Source organism: Anneissia japonica, unplaced genomic scaffold (genome assembly GCF_011630105.1).
Source record: "Anneissia japonica isolate Jap-2015-1 unplaced genomic scaffold, ASM1163010v1 scaffold3338_len356548_cov189, whole genome shotgun sequence".
Lineage (NCBI taxonomy): Eukaryota > Metazoa > Echinodermata > Crinoidea > Comatulida > Comatulidae > Anneissia > Anneissia japonica.
This window is the reverse complement of record NW_022692763.1, coordinates 228,423-252,212: the sequence shown is the minus strand read 5'-3', so window position 1 is coordinate 252,212 and position 23,790 is coordinate 228,423. Positions and strand designations below refer to the sequence as shown.

General features: G+C 33.9%; 1 protein-coding gene across 1 annotated transcript in view; it reads left to right on the top strand.

Moving 5' to 3' along the window:
• Window positions 1-23,790, top strand: part of LOC117100405 (protein cycle-like) — a 60,407-nt gene that overhangs the window by 16,460 nt on the left and 20,157 nt on the right. The window contains exons 6-7 of the mRNA XM_033240080.1: window positions 5,344-5,436; window positions 12,925-13,042. Of these exons, the coding sequence (XP_033095971.1) occupies window positions 5,344-5,436; window positions 12,925-13,042 (211 nt within the window). The remainder of the gene's footprint in view (window positions 1-5,343; window positions 5,437-12,924; window positions 13,043-23,790) is intronic.

Sequence of the window (23,790 nt, the reverse complement as noted above, 5' to 3'; positions counted from 1 at the left end):
TGAACTTTGGATGTTGTATGAAATTCCCACTTTTATTTGGGTTCCTGATTTAAAGATACTGATATCACAAGTACCCCTGACAAAAATGGCAGTATTCTTTATTTAAGGTGACAAAATATTTTTTTTTTAGTTTCACTATGTATTTTATTATTTTATTACAATTAATATTGTTTTCTTATACAAACATCTCCCAATTACATACCCCTCCGTCCAAACACAGTTCGTAAATAAGAAAATTTGTAATTTAGAGAGTTCGAATTTTCATAGAATCTTAGTGTGGTGAGGCCGTCTAGGCCTATACTACAAAGTACAGGGCTAGGTAGGCCTAAGTCTGGTCTTGGGAGCAACATTTTGTCACTAAATATGACTTGGATTTAACTGTTTTCTGCAACAAAATAATACTTTACAGAAGCCAGTTAAGTATTCATTTGAAGTGATTTCCGAATGAAAACATTACCATAATGGCCAAAAGTGTATTATTCTCTTCAAAAAGATCCCGGATCCAGGCGAATAGCGCCCCCAATGAAAAAAGTGAGATTTACTATGCCTGAACAAGCATGCACAGCTCAAATGTAATATAATATCGGCTGAAATGATATTTTTTGCTTTAAACTTAGTTTTATGCCATTTTATTGATTTTTTTTATTGATTTTTTTCTTTCTTAGCTGATGTAACACTTTATATTATTTTTGAAGACTAAATACAATTTTAAGCATTTTTGTAGTTGAAAACGATCATTTGTAATGATGTCATCACTGCAAATGGGATTCGTATAAGTTGAGAGTTCGTAAATGGGAGGTTCGTAATTGGGAGATGTTACTGTACAGTACTATTGATCTTGATGTACCAGCACTGTACTACTGTATGTATTCAGTATAATTTATATATATTTATAATGTTCTTTTATTAGCATTTGGCTATCTTTCTTATTACACATTTTTATTATTTTTAATATGATGACTCATCATGGAAATTTAGTTCCACCATGCATTTTTAGTTCCATTTGAGCATTTTCTTTCTATCCGTTTTTGCCCATTGTATGGTGCCTAGGATAAGTTATGACGATGAACCTAATACAATCTTTTGATTGGTTAAAGAGACGCTGGACTGTCCTATTTAGAAAAAGGGTAGATTTTTTTCAGAAAAGACCAACTGACAAGAATCTCCATTCAGAAAAAGGTAGATTATTTAAATTTTTGTTTTTTTTGTAATACATAAGGAAAAACCCATATAAAACACTGACAGGATATAAGTTCAGCAGTAATCCGACCAGGTGGTCAGTACTGCTCAAAATCAACTGAATTACAAATAGGTGGATCTACTAAACGAAAGAGAAAATACTCTTCTTATGCAATCTTTTTTTTTTTAGCAAAACGTTTGAGGAAGAAGGTGGAAAGGAAAGTGCTGTGTTGACATTTTAACAAAAGTGTTCTGAAAATCATCTAGACAGAAGAGAAATTAAAAATCAAGTTTTATTGACGATGAATAAATCTATTAATAGACTATGGCTGTTCTCACACGGCAGTTACAGTTAGCAGGATCCGGATCCTGCTAACCGTTAGCTGCTGTGCGTCCATGCGAGAAAATCCTGATCCGGATACCAACAATATGATGATCGAATCACTGGCCAATAAGAAACTGGAAATTGTAAACGTGTACCTGTGATTGGTTGATGATAGAAACGCCCTCAACCTTGCTAACCGATAGCACTTGCTAACCGTTAGCGTATCCGGATACCGCTAACGGCTCCCCGGCTCCAGAATGAATAGAACCGTCACTGGCAATCAGTTGAACTTTTCTCTGAGACATTTATTTAAAGTTTGTTCTTAAACGATGGTGCTGCAGCAATGATTGACATCCTATAATATGGTCATAACTAACTTGTAAAATTTAATCTCCAGCTTTCATCCACTGTGTCACGGTCACAGTGTGGACAATAACTAGTGATTAAATTTTACAAGTTAGTTTTAAAAGTGCTGCTGTCATTTCTTTTATATTGTATAATAATATGATAGTCATTTCAAAAACTTGCTTTGTGCTTCTACTGTGACACCTTGAATAGAATCCCCATGGGCTTAATCTCGAGCAGAAGCCCATTTTGAAAAGAACCCTCCTCTTTAGTTCGCACAAGTAATCTCGAGCAGAAGCCCATCTCAAAAAGAAGCTTCTAATCAAGATAATATGGGCTTCTTTTGAGATAGGACTTTACATTCAGACTGACGTTATCTTTAATTTTTTTGATGGCCTGTCGTCAGTGTCAATATTATTTTATTGTACTAGCATAGGTAAAATTTAAATAGAATTTTGAATTCCATAGTTAAAAAATGTTGTATACCGTAGTAGCAATTCAAAAATTTACAACACTTATTTTGAAAAGAAGCAACCCCCCCCCCATGTTTAATATTCTACAACGCGACTGCCCCCGATGCACACCATCGCGTCTGCGTTTAACTCACACAGGCCCGACGCGACAACAAATCGCGTTGGGCTGCGTCGTACGACGCTGTCTGAGTTGGCCTTTAGGGAACTTTAAAAAAAGAGTCAAGGTTTTACAGTATATTTGTGGTGGGAGTTGGAAACGATAACCTGTGGCTGGTCAACTTACAGTCTTAAATGTTACCTAGTGAATCCAAAAAACTACACACACTTTCTATGTCTTAAGTTTTGTAGCCATTTTATCTGAATTGATTCAGATTTAGAAATAAATACTCAATGCATAAGTGCCTTTGATTTATCTAACATATCAATATTGACATATATCATTTTGTTGTTTTGAAAGAAAATGGTTTTTTTTCCCTATATCATGAGGTAATTGCCGGATGTTTAATATCAGGAGACTCAAAAGCAAACTGCAAACAACAGCTGAAAATGTACCATCAGCTGTTGTTGGAAGTTCAAAATTTGTTTTTAATACTCTTTTCATTTACAAATTACATTAAATGCACGTAGAAGCATTTGGTACAATATATCCTGTCTAAATAGATGACTATTATTGTTATTCATGGTCGACATCGCTTTCCGTTTTGTCAGCATCATAGTCTCCATTATTATCAGTCTTGGTCGTCAAAATCATCATCATCATCATAGTCTTCATCATCATTCAACATCATCATCATGTTTTTTATCATAATCATTATCATTATTTTTTTATTGATTAATTTTTATTTTACGTGTAGGAATCTGCCTGATACTCTTGGCAGCCCCTTGGTTCAGACCCATTTTTAGGACATGTCAGACCCTTGTTGACAAATTGCTGGAGCCACTGGCAGGAATTATGGCATCTAAGACAGTTTTTTCATAGATGCCTAAAAATAAGTTCTCTCACCACTTTAAGTGGTTTTTTTTACAACCATACATTCAAGGATGACTTGCAGTAGTAGTATGTAAAACATTAGTAAGAGCAAGAATGCTATTTCAGAATATCTGATATATTACTAATTTTCATCTGGCCGTACAACATTGTTACTTTAATATATGGGAATAAGAAATACATTTACTTAATACGGAGATTGTAATTTTATAATTTTTTCAGAGACCTACTGTATATAATTATTACCAAGTACCCATTAATACTCCTGGGTGGAGAGAGACAAGCGTAGGTAAATTATCTTGCCCAAGGACACAAGCGCAAAATTCACAGTGAAGGTTCAAACCTCCAACCTCAAGGTTGAAAGACCAAAATGTAACAGCTGTGTCAACTGCTCCCACTACAAGTGGTTCTGTTGTACTTATGCTAGTAATTTTACCTTCCTTGCTGTCTTTTTCTTTTTCCATAATCCACCTCATACCAATTTCCACTTCCGGTCGTTCACTACATCGTACAATGAAACTCTGTTCCCAATGAGGGCTAGACAGCGCGAAGCTGTGAGCGGTGCCTTTATTATTGATATATAGCGCCGTCGTGTGGACGGGGTAAAATTGCTTTCCCTTCTCCGACAATGCAATTCGACCGGATGTTCCAATATATAACACAAAGCTCCTCCATCTTCTGCTGTTTATTATCATTGGTCTAATCAAGACATACCTAGAGTTAAATCCCCTTCTTAAGATGTAGTGTTCCTCATGTGATAGGTGATCCTCTCAGGAAAGTTCGCCCACATGTTTTCTAGCATATTACTGCTTACAGTTAAAACAGTCTTATATTCAACAAATCATTCAACTTAATTGCTTTTTTTCCCATGACGCTAGCTTTGTTTTTATCTGTTGATTAGGTAATTAGAAGGTAACAGATAGAAGTGAAAAACTGGGAAGAATATATTATTTTTAAAATGCACTGAAGAAATTTAGGCGAAACCTTTAAAATTAGAAAAAAACGAGTTCTTTGTTATAACTACCCTACAAATTTTAAAATAATAGGAAAAGGAAAATACAAGTGTTTAGGAAACAACATTACAGAAGATGAGGGTACAAACTTTCAAATATTATATACCAATAATATGATGATACAAATCAAACACCAGGGGCAAGAATGAAATGTTCTACCATCAAACAACTTTAGGATAGTGGTTGTAGAGTAAGTTACCATTATTTATAGCCGTATTTGACAATTTCTGCATAATGTGTTCTAAAACATCTCAGAAGATAAATATGCTCTGTATATTTTCTGGCCTTCATCCCACTAGCTTTCACCTGACTTTTTGGAGACCCCTGCGGGACATCTTTTTGCCCGATACTATATCATATAGCCATCAATGTTACCACCCACAAACCTCTCGCTATTATTAGGTGTATGAATTAAGTATACAGAACACTATCGTCTATGACAAATGCTTAATTGAATAAAAGGACATCCTGGAATTTGTCTCATTTACAAGAATGCTTCAAGCTTCTACACATCATGTGAGAGAGTAAAATGTCAAGATTTTGAGGAAGGGGGTGTAAGAACATCAGAACTTCAAATGTTATTGCTAGTACTGTTTTTAGTTAAGAGTTGGGGGTGATAACTAGCCTAGTATTTTTTTTTTTATTGTAGTCTTCCCTCTAACAATGAACAACTTGATTGATATGTAGAGGATTAGCATGTGAAAAAATAGGTTCCCATGGGAACGCTTTTCTACTGCTTGATATTGGTGTTTTCTGGCTACTTTCTGTGTGGAGACTCAGTTAATTTTGTAAAATTTATGATTAAAACACTTATCAATTGATTCGTACAACAATAACATTTAACCATGAACATTTCCCGGAAATAAAAACTAGGCTGTTCTTCCACAGTGCGAGTCCAGTGTGACTTATGTTAAATCTTCCTGAGCACATGCTAAGTACCGCATGCACTGCTGCTTTCCGAAGAATGTAATAATAATGTGCTTTAAACCAGCCTAATTTTAAACATTTCTTTATTTTCAGAATGCAGAAGGTTTTCTGTTTGTAGTGAGTTGTGATCGAGGTCGAATCCTCTACATGTCTGAATCAGTGATGACCTATTTGAATATACCGAAGGTGAGATTTTTATCGGTGGGAGATGTAGAGGTTGCGAAAAGGGCTTGCTCATCCCCTGCCAGCTGCAAAATAGATTCTAATCCAAGGATGGAATCTTTCATAATACATAAAAGTGGCTAAAATTTTGGAGGTTCCAGAGATGTACACCTGAACCCCACTATTGAGACCCTCCCAAATCTTCTGCCCAGACCATATCCTCATCTAGTACTCCACAATCTCCTTATCATCAACTACCTCTTGATTTACTAGCTTATTTTATGACATAATGTATTAATTAATTCATTCAAATGGAACATTGCTTTTTTATTATTGCAAGATGTCATGCTATCTGAAGAAGTAGACACTAGTCTATATTAGTATTTTACTAATGAAAATGAATGAAATAATTTGCCATTTCTGTAATTATATTTGATCAATGTTGTATGTGTCTCACTCAGTGATAACCTGTTTGAATATATACCTAAATTAAGAATTCAGTATTTGTTTAAAAAAAAAAATAATATAATTGGATGTTGGATTACTTATGCTCTTTCCATTATCGTCAGTATTTTTGTTATCCTAATTTTAAGGTCTTGATTTGGAGGTTAATTATATATTAAAATTATTTGCCAATCTTGGTTTTTTTTTTTTTTACTTTTTTGCCTTTTAGATATTTTTAAATATTAATACTGATGTTTATATAGTAACCTTGTATGTGTCTAATGCTGAGAATAACCCACGCAGTAGCTTTGATAAAGAATTGCTCTTTTTATCAGTTCAGTCAGAATGTCATACCATCTTTGCGAATTATACATTAGAATATTTGTATGATATTGTACCTATTGTGTGAGGTGCTCCTAATGAACATTCTGCACTTTGTGTATGTACATTACATTGTTATTGCCGTAAAACTAATAATAATAAATAATATACGATACTATAATGTAAAGCGCTTAGAGGCTTTGTTAAGGCATTAAGCGCTATATAAGAACGACATATTATTATTATTATTATTATAAACTAATTGACATTTAGACATACATGCTTTACACTCTGCAACTTAGCATCTATCACGTAAATGAGAATATTAGCCTTGAGCCCACATATTGAATAGTAAACATCATTCATCATTCATTATGCCTGTCAACTTCCGGTGGAGCAAAGGCCACAGACAACCTCCTTCCATTCACTTCTGTTCTGAGCAAGTCTGGTGAGATTATTCCAGTTATGTCCAATCTTTCACCTCCTCTTCCCATGTCCTCTGCCAGGTTTTTCTTGGCCTTCCTCGCTTTCGTTTTCCTTGAGGGTTCCATTGTAGTGCTCTTCTAGTGATTTTGTAGACTCCTTTCTTAGAGTATGCCCTATCCAAGTCCATTTTCTTTTCTTTAGTTGATTTATGGGTGCCATCTGACTGGTTCGTTCTCACAGCTCCTGATTACTAATGCGGTTTGGCCACCAAATTCCCAGAATCCTCCTTAAACACTTATTGATAAAGGCTTGAATCTTCCTGTTGAATTCTGCCATTAATTTCCATGTTTCTGCTCCATAAAGCAGCACTGACTTTACATTTGTGTGGAAAATTCTGATCTTCGTTACTGTAGTTATTATTCCTGACTTCCAAACTTTCTTAAGCAGGTTGAAAGCTGTCGTCGCATTTCCAATCCGGGTTTTTATGTCTTGTTCTGTATCGACAATGCTGCCTAAATACATAAATGATGTTATGTCCTCTATATCCCCACTAGTTAGTGAGATGCTAGTGGAGTTTGTGCTATTTATCCTCATTAGCTTTGTCTTGCCTGCATTGATGTGCAGTCCAATTTTGTTTGCTTCCTCTTCCAGTTGTGAAGTTTTCTCTGCATCTGCTTGTGGGTGTGTGATAATAATGCCAAGTCATCTGCAAAATCTAGATCTTCCAGTTGTTCCAACAAAGTCCACTGTATTCCATTCCTCCTCCCTTCAGTTGGTTTCCTCATTATCCAATCAATCGCCATCAAGAAAAGAAATGGAGAGAGCAAACAGCCTTGTCTAACTCCTGTTTTAACTTCAAATTTAGGTGAAGCTCCACCTCCATGTAACACCTGGCACTGCATTCCTGTGTATGTGTTCTTGATGAACCTGATATATTTATCTGGAATTGCATAATGTTTCATGAAACACCATAGTGATTTCCTGTCAAATCTATCAAAAGCCTTCTCAAAGTCAATGAAATTTATGTAGAGGGGGCTATTCCATTCGACTGACTGTTTAATGATAATTCTCAAAGTGGCAATTTGGTCTGTACATGATCTATCTTTCCTGAAGCCCGCCTGTTGGTCTCTCAAAAGCTTATCCACTGCTGCCTTTATTCTATCCAAGATTATTTTGTTGAGTACCTTTCCAGGAATGGAAAGCAACATTATCCCTCTGTAATTTTTGCACTGACTTTGGGTCTCCATTCTTGGGTAGCTTGACTATGTATCCCTCCTTCCAATCTTGCGGAATGACCTCTTCTTCCCAAATTCGTGTGAAAAGTGGATGAAGCATATCTACTTTTGTTTGTAAATCTGCCTTTAGTGCTTCTGCTGGTATCCTATCTGGCCCTGCAGACCTCCCATTTTTCAGCAACCTAGTGGCTTCCCAAATTTCCTCCCTGGTTGGCAGATCCAGTGTGATTTGAAGCGATTCCTCTGCCGGTGGTATTTCTGCAGTTACTGCAGGTGGTGCTCTATTTAAACATATACAGTATAATATTTGCGTATAAGACAACGCTTAAAATAGCAAATTATAATCGAAAAACAGGGGGTTTCCTTTCCGTGTGACACACAAATTTTAGATTTTTTAAATCGTGTTTCTCTTATGTGCTGATCGTCCGTAACATGCAAATTTACTACTACAATGAAACTGCTATGCTTTAGTTTGAATGAACACAATTTTTAATACGTGAAAATAAGATTTTTGATGAACATTTAAAATCTCATAAAATGGAAATGCAGTAGAAACCCTCCATTGGGACACCACTATTACTGGGACAATTTTCCATGAAACTAGGGGAAATATATCTTAGATCCACCGACACAGCAGTATTCAACTAGGTCGAAGAATGTAGCCACGCCTGGCAACAACAATTCCACATACTTTAACATGGTTGCGCATGGCGGTATACTCGAGCAACAGGGCGCAGCAGGCAAAACACGAGTATCTGAGCATTTCCTCCATGGTCTCACCATGTACGTTTCACAAGCCAGATGTGAATACCATGCTGGATAGTTTTTTTTTCATTTGTTTTAATTAATGCTTTTTGAATGCTGATACAATGAAATTCAGAACATTGCGAAACCTGGACTTCGGACACATATGGCGATTTGACGTCTAAATGCAGGCTTGGTCCCAGTGGATCATATCGAAAGGAGTAATTCTGATGGTGAAAGGGGGATCGTCTTATACGCCCGATATACAAAAATTGTACAAAAATCTTCTCAAACTTGGGGTAGTCTTATACACGGTCACCTTATACGCGAGTATATACGGTAGCTCGCAAATATATTGCGAGCTCACCTCTTTCATCACAGTGAGGAAATTGATGTATAAATCATATGTAATCAAATGAGCAATCTTGCAGTTTTGTTTCGTAAATAAGTTTTATTGGAGGTGTAGCTTGGTGGTTAAGTTGCTTGCCTTCCAGTCCATGGTCCTGGGTTCAAATCCTGTGACAGCACAGAATTTTTTCTCACGACTTTTCAAAAAGAGAAATGATCCATCTCGAGTGGGTTGTCAATGAACCTTCCGCTAAGCCCCACCCCTGGATATATATGTAGTGTACTCTACACTTGGCTATCTTAGGCCAATCACATAGGCTTAGGTACGTAATATGTTAGATCAAATATTAATTACATAAAATGTAGGCCGACAGTCGTATTTAATGGGGGTGGAGTGGATTTCTTTTTTTGCGATTTACCATGGGATTGCTACTGTCATCGTTACGTAGACTCGTAGACGCCGTTGTCCATATGGTAATGATGAAGATAATGTTCGTGTACCTATTGACTGATGAGACTGTCATAGTTCATGATTAAAGTGCCTTTCATTTTTAATGGATTACATTCCATTCCAACCATGGTATAACCAGTCGATAGATAGTTTGTTTAGATTTCACAGCGTGTTCCATAGGTAACTCCTCTCTTTATTTAAATTAAATAATAAAACATTGCCTATAATCTAGTAATGTATATATTTAAAAACATATTGGGCAAGTATTCATACTACTTAACCCTTTCCAGTCGTATGGCGTCGCGACAACGCCCTCTTTGACCATACTTTATAGCGAGTGACGTACGTACGCCCTGTATAGCTTTCATGATAATTATTTTATAGCTAGGCTGCCCTCTATATGATTTTTTGAGTGTGATGTAGGAGTATTTCTGTAGAGGGCCTCCTGTATTTAGACCAAATAAAATGCCTGCGCCCAGTAAACACCCGACATTTAGTGTAGAGGATGTAATTTTCCAGCTTTGGTACGGCCTCAGGCAATGGTATTGGGGCAGACTGGAAAGGGTTAATACTGTACAGGTGTCATAGACATATACATGTACATATATATGTATACATACAGTAGAACCCCTCATTTACGTACTGGACGGGCCCAGAGGCATTTGTAAAAATCATTCGTACATAAAATCGGGGTTGTGTGAAATTCCTATGTATTTACACTACCGATATGCTAGGCTGGGCTAGGCTAGGCCTGGACTTGAATTTTGTTAGATTGGAGCCAAAACTCCAACTTCCTCTCGAAAGAAATTCAAAATAACGATCATAAATGTACAGTACTATACACACTTGTTAATGTGTATACAAACTTTATTAATAGGCCTTTATGACTTATCTTCTAGCTTACGAAGAAACACAGCCCCGCGGGTGCCGCAACAGGGCGAGTAACGCAACAACGTTTTTCACTCGATCCATGTACTTGTAGCGTCAAATGAATACCTGTACAGAATAACCTGGAAACCAGGGGTTCACTTATTAAAAGAAGAGCGCTGATTGGCTGTAGGCATGGCGCTTGGACATTTTTTTTTTTTTTTTTTTTTGTATGCAATACGATTGTTCTACGCCTACATTAACATTTATGTAATGAATAATAAAGTTAAAAAGAAAATGTAGGTGTCAGTGTCTTACTTTATGGGGAAAATAATGAAATGGCAGATCATGTGTGTCTGCGTACACACATCTAAAGGCAACACGTGTGTTTATGGAACAAGCTTGTATTCTTGGCCCTGATCTGATTGGCCAGTCATTCAAGTTGATTGACACTCCCGAAAATAGCCACTTGGTAGATGGCTCACATCAGAGTATGATGAATAACTCATTAGGTGAAACTTTTTTTATACCTTGTTTCGCAAACTTAATTTTTTTTTAAAGATAGTCAGAGAAGTGCGAAAAGAAAATAAAAACAAAATTTTGTTTTTTTATTTAACAAATGGTTTGCTAAAAATATCCAGAGGAGAAAATAAAAATAAAATTTTATTGTTGAATGTAAATAGTGTAGTATAGGAGGGTAAAATGCTTTAAGTTTATATAATTAGGAAGAAATGTACATGTTATTTTTGGAGATTTCAAGATAGTGGCAGGCGTAATAAAAATAAAGAAAACATTTTTTCTGAAATTTCAAATTTTTTATGGCGACAGGTGCTCTAATTGCCCGAAAATAACATTTTATTTGTGTTCAATTTTTATATTGTTTTCTTATTTAGCAAACAGTCGTATGCCCATATAATAATGGTGTGCCTATATATGGTCATGATGTGATGTCATAATGACTATATTTAGGCATGTCACATGTTTTTGTTAAATAAAATTTGATAATCTGTATAGCACTTTATATTGACTAATTTCCTATTGTATATTTGATTGTAAATATGCAAGTCTTCGCTGGATTACGTTGGTTGATGTGTGGTTTATTTCCAATTGACTCTCTAACCTTTTGCAGTAATCTAGATTTTGTGTAAAGTTCACATATGAACTTACCTGGGAATTGTCTCCAATTTTTTTTTAATCATAATATTAATAATTTATTGAAACTATATTATTATCATTAGTTTTGCTTGGGTGGGAACGCAGATTACCTGGTATATTTATTGGTTAATTTACATTTATGAATATGTCAAGCAATTTTAGAAGTTGTGGAATGCTCTCGTGGCTAATCTTCGATATAAGCAATTTCACGCTATGTGATATATTACATGAAAGAATATGTACTGAGGATTTATGCTGAACTCTATTGAGCAAAAGGGGAATGTCTTTGTTTAGATAAGGTTACAATAAAATCATCAAAGTATCGTTTCAATGAATTATGCGTATTTGGAGTATTAAGTCTCTGCTAGAGTAAATTTTGACAGTTTTGAACTCCTCAAACTTATCTATTTTTACATTTTATCTTCAAACACTTATTGAAAAGCCTTGGTAAATATTTTTTAATTAGCATCACAGTGTTGACCTTTTAGATTAGAAATGGAGTGGGAGAAACAAATGGAAAACATGAACATTTTTGCCTAGCCTCATCGCATGCCTAGCCCTAGACTAGAGTCATACAGATGACATTCGTCTGACTCATCGGCCATCATAGTCAAAAGAAACATCTTAATCTACAATCCAGCAATTTAAGTTTTTCTAATAGTTTAAATATTTTGTACAGAAATTGCAACAAAATGACTTAGTACCTCTAACTCAACAGTGATATCCTTCAGCACTGGATGTGGCATGTCCCGCGAGCGATGGACCTAGGCCCCCTAGGTGGCCTCTCGAAATTCTTCATATTTTAGTCTGAATGGAAATTTAAATCAAATTAATCTTAATTTCATGAATCTATGAATCATTCAAAATGTATACATTGCTATAAAAAGTATCTTCTACGCTGACTTCATTACATTTTAGACGATTTAATAGACACCACTTTCAACTCTGCTCAATACATTTGCATAGAACTTTACTATGTAAACAACTTTTAATACCCACTTGGCCAAATTTTGATGATGTCATCTTTGGTGACTAATTCAGTCAAATATAAACTGGACATTCATTTGAATGTATTTTAATTTTTGTATTCTTGGCATAATGTATGTTTATGGGATTATTTTTTACACTCTGTGTTTTGTTATTTAAAATAAATAAATAAATAAATTTTTTTTAAATGTATAAATAAATATATGTAAGCAAGAAGTAATGATATGCCATGTTACGCTATTAATGTAATCATTGTTAAGCACTTAACTATTATTAGTGTAAATTACTATATAAATCGCCAAATCCTGATCAAGTTTACTGGGAAAAAGCTTCCTTAGGTTCTCATCTTTCAGTCACTGTATAAATTTAGGTTCATGTTTTTTTTTTTTGTTTTTTTTTTTGTTTTTTTTGGTGGCTGGGGTGGGAAGGATATGTTTTTCTATCACAGAGTTTAAATGAACATCACAACATCAATTATATTATCTTCTTTTTTTTTTTTTGGGTCTGATATTGAAATTTTTTTTCTATTTCTAGGAATATTTGTTAGGACAGAGTATAATGGACATGCTCCACCCAAAGGACATCGGAAAAGTAAAAGAGCAATTATCATCCTTGGATCTACTTCCCGCTGAACGTTTAATTGATGCTAAAAGTAAGTATTGATATATATCACAGGTGGGAAAAGTGCAGCCTGATGGTGATTTTGTTGCAAAAGTAAATTAAACCATCTTTCTCCAAAAAAACAGCTTGTTTTATAGCACTGATCATAAGTAAAAAGTAATACTAAGCATATATGAAGCAAATGCTTGACAGTTTTTGCAAACAATTTAAAACGTTTGGCTGTGGCCCTCAGTACTAAATCAAAAATTGCCTTTGACCCCACGACCCATTTTTATGCAAACCTTCCCTATTGTATCATTTTATACAGTATATCATGATTAAAATTGTTAATATAACCACTGTTACTGTCTTTGCTGCTATCACCATTGTAAAATAATGAAAAACATGCCTTGGAATGTGATATATACAATATTTTGTGTATTATGACCTGCCAGCCCCACACAAATTCCAGCCTACAGTACAACCATATTTTGTTTTTTAAATGTACAATATTATCATGGTGTAGTATGTTTGGGTGCGATATATTAATTTGTTATGTCTGAACATCAACTATTTATACATAAGTTGAATGTTTTTAACAGGGAAGTAAAGCTATCGAAGTAAAAATATGTAGATGGTTACCCATTGTATATTTTTCCTGGTAGGGTGGCCAATATTCTCACCAGGGAAAGGGAATTCCATCACGAGTTGGAGGATTATTCCACTGCATTTGTGGGGAAAATTTTCTGGGATTGAGAAATTTTCCCAAGGGTACCAAAACAATTTCCTTAGCATAAAAAAATTTTAGGAATAATTCACCACTGTCGATTTCTGTTTCTTGGCAGAAAATTCTCTACACTTGACAGAGAATTCTTTATCCTTGCTCAGCTAGTTTATTATAGGAAGTAATTTAGATCCCCAAAGGGAAATATATTACCAATACAGGAACTTGACATGAAAAATGTATTATTAATATTCTATATTATTGTTAAATTCATTTATTTGATATATAGTGAAATATAAATTAGGCCTTGGGGAGGATTCTCTTGATCCAAGAGATTAAAGAGAGTAATAGTAAACCATATACAGGATTGTCCCCAGTTGATAGTGTATTAGAAATTAGCAATGATTAAAAAATGGTTTATTAATTAGTTAGCGTCGCTGACTTGTGAGCTCCAGTCGATCATACATATTGTTTTATATTTTTGTGACAGTTTGTAGAAGTAAATTAGATATCTTGTCACCTTAAATCAAATATAAAATATATAAAATATGTCTATTTGGCCAGCTTATTATTTTAGAGATTATTATACCATAAAATGTGAATAGAAGACCTTTGCTTCTTTTTGTTTTTAGGAGCCATGAATGGGCTTCTTTTCAAGGTGATCTTCTATTTGAGATTACTTTTGCAAACTAAAAGAGAGGGTCTATTTTCAAAATGAATGCTGTAAATATTTGGAATTGCTTATTTGCTATCACTAGGTCATACAAAATTGTGTTTAATATTTTTTTAATATTAACCAATGCTTGTACATTATTGATACTCACACACTATATAATCATTATCATGATCAAACTATCTCGAAAAAATGTGCATGCTATCGTAATTAGCAGCCCATGTGCTTTTTATCAATATGGGCTTCCTTTTTTAAAGTACTTTTGAAAACTAGAAGGGGTTTTCTTCTTGAGATAGGCTTCTCGAGATTAAGCCATTGGGCTACTATTCGAGGTTTTACGGTATTATATTTTATGTTCTAGGTTTTGCAATATAATTATATAAAATGTCTATTTAGCCATCTATAATAAAATAATGTATATTTTATAAATCATTTATGTTATATTTTATTTTCTATGTTTTGAATGTGGGAATTTTGAAAGCAATTACATTAAAATACAATCAATCAATCAATCAATCACTAATAACTTTTCAAATGCTTAAATATAAACAGTTGTTTATCAAAAGGTCGTGATCAACTATAATTTACTCTTGAAAGAACTTAAAGTAGGTGCAGATCGAATGTCAGTGGTAAACTATTCCATAGAACTGCCCCTTGATAGCTAAGACTTCTTTTTTCAGTTCGTTATTTGGTTTTGGCAGAAGCAGTTTAAGATTATCATAGCCTCGCAAATTGTACACACTCTGCTCTCTGAACTTATTTCTGATATACGATGGGGTGAGTGAATTTAAAGCTTTAATAAAACCATTAGTTTATGTGACCTATTTATGTAGATTTGCCCAACCTAGTCTTGTTCAACACCATTTCACCTGATTCGTCCCATCTGCAGTTTAGAACCGCTTGCCCTGCACGATTTTGGAGTTTGCTTAATCCATCACCATAGTTTCCCCACACATACTCAAAATGCGGTGAAATAATGGTATACAATGTTATTAAGCAGTCGTGAGGCACAAAACGTATAACTCTTCTAAGAGGAACAGTACCTTTGAGCATACTAAGTTTACATGTTCATTCCAAGTTAGGTTATCATCTATAATCACCCCTAAATATTTACATGAGTTCACTTGCTTTAAACGTGTACCATCAATCTGAATTTCCAAATCATGATTAACAAATTTAAGTTTCTCGTATGAACCAATAAGCATAACCTCACATTTTTTGGCAAAGCTTCACAATTAATAAGCTGATATTTGAAATCGATCACTTAAAAAGATAATTAGAATGAAATTGATATTATATTGATAAAAAATATTTAAAAGTCTACCGTTTTAAAATAATACATATAAAAAACTAAAAATGTATAAAGGTAATGTAAAATGAATTTAGTTACTAACGAATTGCAAGTTTATTAATGTGGTGGATAGAGCTGTGAATATAAGAGTTACGATATGTAGCGTGGCGTGTTGGATGCTAATAGAAAAAAAATCTACTTGTTTGAATGTAAAGTTTATTATTATAGAAGACAGTCCATAGACATAATCCAGAAGTACTGTACCTGTACTAGTTTTCTGATGAACCGGTTCGAGACCTATTAATTTAATCAGTAAGAAGATGTTTCATTTGTGGATGTTCACATTTATCCAATCAGAATGTGTGTTATTACTCCATTGTTAAGCTATCTGTAAGCGAGGGGATCATATTTTATGTTTCATGATTTTGTTGCTTCATATTGTCTTGTCAAGACTACATTTATATCCGTTGATTAGTAGTGATAGCGAAATTATTATTTTGTAACCTCTTTCTTTTTCAGCTTACGACGTAACAGATGGCAATACAATAATAGTAAATAATAATAAACAGAAAAGCAATAGTAATAGAGTAATAATAGTAATATAGTATTATAGTAATGTAATTATAGTGTTAGTAATATAGTGATAAAAAGTAATATTTTAAAGTATAGTTATTTTTATATAATCATAGTAATAATCATAGTTATTAATAACAATATTCAAGTATTTAATACTCACTTTTGTAAAAATATGAGGCTTTCTATTCCAAAACCAGCATACTGTTCTATTCCAAAAACCAGCATACCCAGGGTCCTGGGTTCAATTCCTGCTAGTTGCAGGATTTTTTCTCACGACATAAACAACTCCACTCCCTAAATTTCATATTGAGATTTAGTTTGTGTAAGGCATCGTGTGTGTATGTTTGTCTTGTGTAAAGGATTGTCACCTACAAGTAGGACAGTGATATATTCGCTATTGGCAATCCTTGGCACATGTGTTGTGTGCCTAAAGAAAGAATAATAATAATAATACTGTCACTAATTGTTTAACTGAGTAATAAGTATACAGAGAAATCATATAACACTTTTACTCATAAATTTAGCAATAGTTTAGCCTCGCTACAGCGTTTTTATTGTAATCGTTGTATTACTTAGCAGTCCCCAATGCAATCGAGAAGGCTCCCCGATTCAACCGACCAATCAGCATCACTGAAAGCGGTCAGCGTTAGCGGTCAGCGTTAGCGTGTAGCGATTCTATAGAAACCAGGCTTAAATCTATTCCAGTAGTAAAAGACTTACTGTATCATACTGTGTGGTGAATATCATACCTAGTCTGAACTAGGCCAGAAAGTATCTTGAAAGTATGTCTTTTGTAAATTTAGATAGTATTGTGAGCCGTACTTATCTTTATAAAAAATCATTAGTTACTGTAAAACAAAAGTAGGTTACATAGAAGATAGCTGAATAGTTATTTGAACACAAGTTTCCGTGTATAGTACCAGCTTGTGTTTAAATAAATATTCAACTAGTCTCTGAATTCTGTTTTAATAAATTACTGATTCTTATCAGGGGCAGATCCAGGCATTCCCCCACTAAATCTGTGTGTTCTAGACGCCCGAAAATAACCTCTGAAGTGTTTTGGGCGATCATGTTTTTCTTTTTCTTTCTTTCTTTTTTTTTTTCTTTATTTTAGCTTCCAAGGGGAGGGGGGGAAACTAGAAATCCGCCCCTACTTATTTAGATTTGTAGAAATGATACTAATTTTCTGTATTCAGTGCCTCTAAAGAAGTATGGTTTCCTTAAAAAACATATAGTATTGTTTATGGCACAAAATGGAAACCCCAGAATTTCAACTCTTGTAATTACCACATTCAGATTGTTCATTTAATTCAACTTCGACAATGTTTTACATGGTTTTACAAAGCAGCCAAATGTGACTTATTGTCATGAAGAGTCTTAGGTCATCGTGTGAGTAATAATGAACATGTTTGATATTCAATGATGTCACTGTCACTGACACAGTTTCACACAATGTTTCAAATGGTAAATTGAAATGAAATTTTTTTTTTTTTTTTTTTTTAAACTATCAAAGGCACCAAGTGAAGAATAAACTGGATTAAAAGCTTAAGAAAAGATGAAAGTTTTGAGATTTGTTTCAAATAGAACTAAATTTGTCAGCTGTCAACAGAAATGGGTAACTGATTCCAGAGATGGGGGAAAAGCAAAGTTGACCATATGTTTTACATTAATTTTTAAGCAAAGGAACTTGCTGAAGGTGGATGAGGGAAGGAACATAGGGTGTAAGGTACTCTAAAAAATAAGATGGTTGTTTATTAAATGAGAGTGACTTAATAACAAATAAAAGTAGTTTAAATGTAATGTGGGAGGGGGGGATAAGAGAACAAATTCAGACAGCAGATTTGTTCTGTAAGTAATTAATAAAATTAATACCTTTGGCCCTGAATGGTATATCATTGTAAGGCTTTTTGTAGACCAATCAATCATTATGAGCATAACTACCCCAATGATCGCTTGACATTACCTTCACTGAAAGGCTAATAAAGAAAGCAAAATCAATTACATTTGTATCCAGTTAATTCAGCCTATTCCCTGTAATGATTCACAGTTACTAGTCCAGATACATAAATTAACTACAATTTATAGTAAATCAATGTTATTGTTTCATCTATAGCCATCAAGGCAATCAAATGTTACTTGTGACGTATATTCAAAAAGGTGCACACTGCATACACCAAACTCCAAACTATATATTTCCTGCTGAGCTTCTTTTAATACAAATCCTTTTTTTTTTTTTAATTTAATTGCAAAATTCTTAAAATGGATTATATTACCATTGCTATTATTATAGTAACTTTATTAATATAGTATATGTAACTATATTAAAATAGTATATATATAAATAAAAGCAGATGCAAAAATTAGACTGTTTCATACAGTACGTTGACATAATAGAGACATAAATTTTATTCAAGACAAATATTTCGGACACACCTGTGTCCTTCCTAAGCATTAGACATGTATATATATATATATAAATAATCAAAGAAAGGTAAATACAGTGTTCAAATAAAGGACTTAACAAGTTCACTGTCAGGGAACTCTCAGTGTTAAATCTGACTTGTAAAATACAATTCATACGGACAATGTAAAATTGAAAATTAATATATTTATGTTTTTTAGATTTGGGATATGTTTGGTGTGTTCTTTTCTGATCATCCTGATTTAAGACGTATACTTACAGATTATGGATTTGAAGGACATCCACTTCGGAAAGACTTTCCACTCAGTGGTTATGTTGAGGTTTGTATTACAAGTATATTATAAGCTACGAAATTTATTATTCATTTATTTGTTTTTGTTTGTTTACTTTATTTGTATTTAATATTTTTACTTAATCATTTGTTGTTTATTCTATTTTGTTGTTAATACTAGGTGGTCTGAGTAAATTAAATAGTTCCTGTCTCTTATACACATCTAGATGTGTATAAGAGAATAATAATAATAATATTTATTTATATAGTGTATTTTCAGATTATATAACTATATAATTGTTTTATGATCATTGGTTCTATGTTTGTTAATGCTGTATCACACATGCAGTGCATCGTTGAGCCCAGTCACACTTATTAACATCGACCCAGGTTCGCCTTAACTATGGCCAACTCAAAACGATCGATCTGTTCACAGTTAGTATTTTAAGTCGGCTCTGGTTCGCATTGCGAATGTTCACACTTTTTCCTGTGCTCCGGGTGTTTGTGTGAAATGTTATGGTATAAGCTGTCAAAATTGACCGTTAAACAAGGCGACCTTGGCAGCCCAGGTTTGGTTTACGAAGATGAGTCGGCCCAGGTCCCGCAAGTACGTAATGAAAACCATAATGAACCTTACATCAGTGATAAAAATTCTTATTCCTTCATCCTAATGTTGGCATTTGAATAGCAAATTTAAAACCGGATTGGATGTACCACGTTGTGGGATTTGTGCACATGATCTTATTCTCTTTAATAATAACAATATTGTTAATGTTTATATTTGTACGACCTTCTCAAATCTCTTCTAATAAAGTTCTGATTAATCTACTGTATGTACGTGGCATCCAAAATAGGAGATTTTATATGATTTGAACTTGCAAGCATTTTCTATTAAATTGATATGAATTTGAGAAGTAAAATCATAGACAAATAAATGCAAAATTACACTTTGTTGAGCCGGATGATCAATTTTAAGGCAAACATATTTGATAGAGTTTTGGATATCATTTATGTAAGGAAAAGTGTGTGGGTTCCAAAATTGACTCATCAACATTCTCATCATAAAAAATACCTTTAATAGAAGTGACCTAATTGGAAAAAAACGACCTGATTATCCATCAAAACATTTACATATTTTTAAAATATTTATACTTTTTTAGGTCAAATGTATGGCATCACATTCCATTTTCCATTACATCATTTCAATCCTGTAAGGCAGTGGCTCTTCCATATTTAGGTCCAAAACCAGATTTATTTTCATAAGACAAATAAGCAAAATATATAATAAGATAGATTTTAAAATTTGATCACAAACTCCCATGTTCCATAAAGGCTTGTTTTATTTATTCATCATCATCCAACAGTGACCAATGTCACAATTATTGTGGCGATGTATATTTGTGTTGATCAGGGCTGAATTTATACTCTTCTTTTCCATGTAAAAAGATATCAAGTGAAAGAAACGACGACATTAAAATTGACAGGTGGAACAATGGAAATGATGTAGCCTTGAGCAGCACTTCATTGATTTTCTGTGCTTTAGCTTTGGGGAATGAACATTGCTTGTGTATGTATTTTTCATCAATTAAATAGAAATTTAAAACATTGTTGTCAGCTTAAGAATTTCATCAGTGTTTGGGAATATCTTTTATGATATTTGCTAAATTAATTTTTTCATGTCATATTTTAGCAATATATATAGATTTAACATTTGTGAATTTCATTATCATCTTTTATATTCATTATCATTTATTTGCTGTTTTATCTGTTCCAAGTATGTTGCAGATGTGTTCCAATAACATGTTATTGCTGTAATGGTCTACGCAAGTGTCCGAAAGTGCAACGATATAAATTGGATATGTTTGCATTATGTTTTTGAATTCATCAACATTTCCTGCGGGACAGTATTTTAGAGAAGCAATGGAGGACTTTATAAATACATTAAAACTCCACAAAACAGTCAACATAAATAATTTGTAAATTTTCTTTGTATAAACATAGACCCTATGGCTTAAGTAAAGTAAGTTCTACTGTACACATGGTTTGTAATATTACTAGTTAAATAGTTCTGGTTTATATAATACTGTAGTACTACCGGTAATTTAACTATAATATTGAGTTATTCACATAATTATAGATTTTTTTTAATGTAGGTATTGGTTGTAGTATTCTTTAATATTAAAACCAAGTGAAAGTATACGTATTGTTTACGTTTCATTCCACTATCAGTGGATCTTCGTCAGGCAATGATGCTGGGAGCTGTTGTTAGCAACAGTATTCTGGATTAAATAGTGCCCCCTGCCAGCTGTCCTGTCAGGAGGTGCGCCGGACCGGAATTATTGAGTTTCTTATATCTGATTCAGGTTTTATTTTCGGCTTTCAGAATATCTTTTTTATTTATCTTTGTCCCTGATCAAAGAGTGTAGATAGAACAAGAAAGCATAGTCACATTTGTAAATTTGTCACTCCCTTAGCACGGGCGGATTTAGGTAGAAGCCGGGGCGGCCCCATTTTCCCCTTTTAGAAGGTTGAAAAAATTGATCGCCCAAGATGCCTCAGATGTTATTTTCGGGCCTTTAGAACACAAAAAATTCATGTGGGCATGCCCCGGCACCCCCTAGGGTAGTATTATCTCGATTGGTCCCCACTTTCACCCCCCCATTTGGGGGCCCCCCTTTTGGACATCTCTTGATCCGTCCCTGTTTGGTTACGATGGAAGTCGCCAACGTCGTTAGGGAGTGCGCCCACTACATATGACTTTACAGGAAGCACGCCTACTTCAGTGGTTTGATGATAAAGAAAAAGAAGTAAATTTAAATCATGAGGAAAACAGATAAAACAAGACAAATAACGTGCACGGTGCAGTACTGGGTATTAAAGAGCATACAAACAGCAACAGGCGCCCTCCACTGGCCATGTATAGTGTATCGTTTGTCTACCCTCTTGACGAGCGTACTAGGCTCTCTTGTTCTGTCTATATTCTTTGCCTTTATTTATCATGTTCATTGTTGTTTGTAGACTATTGATTGCTCCATTCAGGCTATTTATTACATTGTGGCTTTTAGCCTGACAATTTGGACAGCTAGGCCCATGTTTGTTCTTTTTTTATGTTTTTCTCACGACATTTACAAATGGTACTTTCGTGGCTAGAATATACATAGGAATCAACTGTACCTGATATTTGGCTGGAGTTGGTAATACAAATGAGTCAACCTGTCTATGTGCCAGCCGGCTTTCAATTTTTTTCTTTCTCCACCAGTCATTTGCTACAAATGGATTTAAAATTGAGAACTAGATTTGACAAGTAGTAGTACTAATTGAATTTGGGATAATAAAAGTTTGTATTAATAACTGGCAAGACATAATTTCAACCTGTTATTATTATGTTTATGTGACCCTTAAAAAATGACTTATTATTACCCACATAAACTTATTATTTTATAATAATTACATTTTAAACATTTACATAGAATTTATGTTCTTTTGTTAGAATAATAAAACCGGATTTTGTTGTCATTTGTGTCTCGTTTCAAATTGTATACTGGTTGAAAAATATAGTTGCAATTTGATTTTGTTTTTTTCTGTACATTTGAATAAACTGTATGCATAAACTATATTTAGGAACTATAGTTTATGCATACATTTGAATAAACTGTATGCATAAACTATAGTTCCTAAATATTTTGTTTGTATTTGTTATTTGGTCAGATTGATACAATTCTTACTTTTAGACCTGATCACAACCAGTAGAAATATAAACTGTCAAGTATTTATTAATTATTTAGTTTTTTATTTTTATTTATTTTTTTTTTCAATTTCTATTTTATGTCCACAAACTTATGTATTAGTTAAGTAGATGTTACCTGATAATAATGTAGCATATATGAAATGAAGATGCCTGTATTATGGATAATAAAATTGCTATGTATTAGAAAGACATTTTGCATGAACCAAAACAAATTATTTCCCTGCAATTCATTCTCCGGGTGTTTGTTCCCATGGTAACAGGATGGTTAACGTCATTATTAAAATGTCGAACAGTAATAGTGGCCATGGCAGAACTTGATTTATATCTGTTGCCATTGTTCCTCCTTACTTCCTTTACTTAATTTTGTTAATTAACAATAATTATGGCACATATTGATAATATAACATACATGATACAAGTAACTCTATGATGCAGCGGAACATCTTTGGGTTTCCAACCGGATGGTCATGAGCCCAGTTGCAGCTGGCAACATTTCTCGCGTCCTAGGGTAAGACAATTTCTCAATAGCTTGGTTCACGTCAAACTTTATCTAGATATATCCGTCTTGAAACATGATACGATAATCCCCTAATTGCGTTCGATGCCAAGTTAGAGCCAGATAAACAGCCAGCAAGTTTCAGGCCGTTGACGTCACACGGTGGAAAGGCTTGTTTAATAAAACATTACGAACCTTTAGTACCAAGTGTTATTCGTTCAAAAAAAAATGTAAACTACTGTAGAGAAGATGTGAGTTTCCACTAACTAACCTAGCCGACCAGTACGAACCAACGACAGCGCAGCAGCGTGTTCTATCGTAATCTAAGTAGTAGATTCTCTAGGCCCTAACTAAATTGACCTTCGATAAAAAACGAATTATTTTAATCGGTTTTAATTTTCATTAAAATGTCTGTATACTTTAAGAACCTTTCTGTCCTGTTTTGTAGTTTTTAGATCGCTCAGTTGTTGTTGTTTACATGCACTTCACGAAAATCTAGCTTCGCGGTGTCAAATAAGTTGCTGACTTCCACACACTTTTTTATTTCGTCATCGTAAACATGTGCGCTCATTTTAACGACTGGCGTTGGTGGTAGTTCG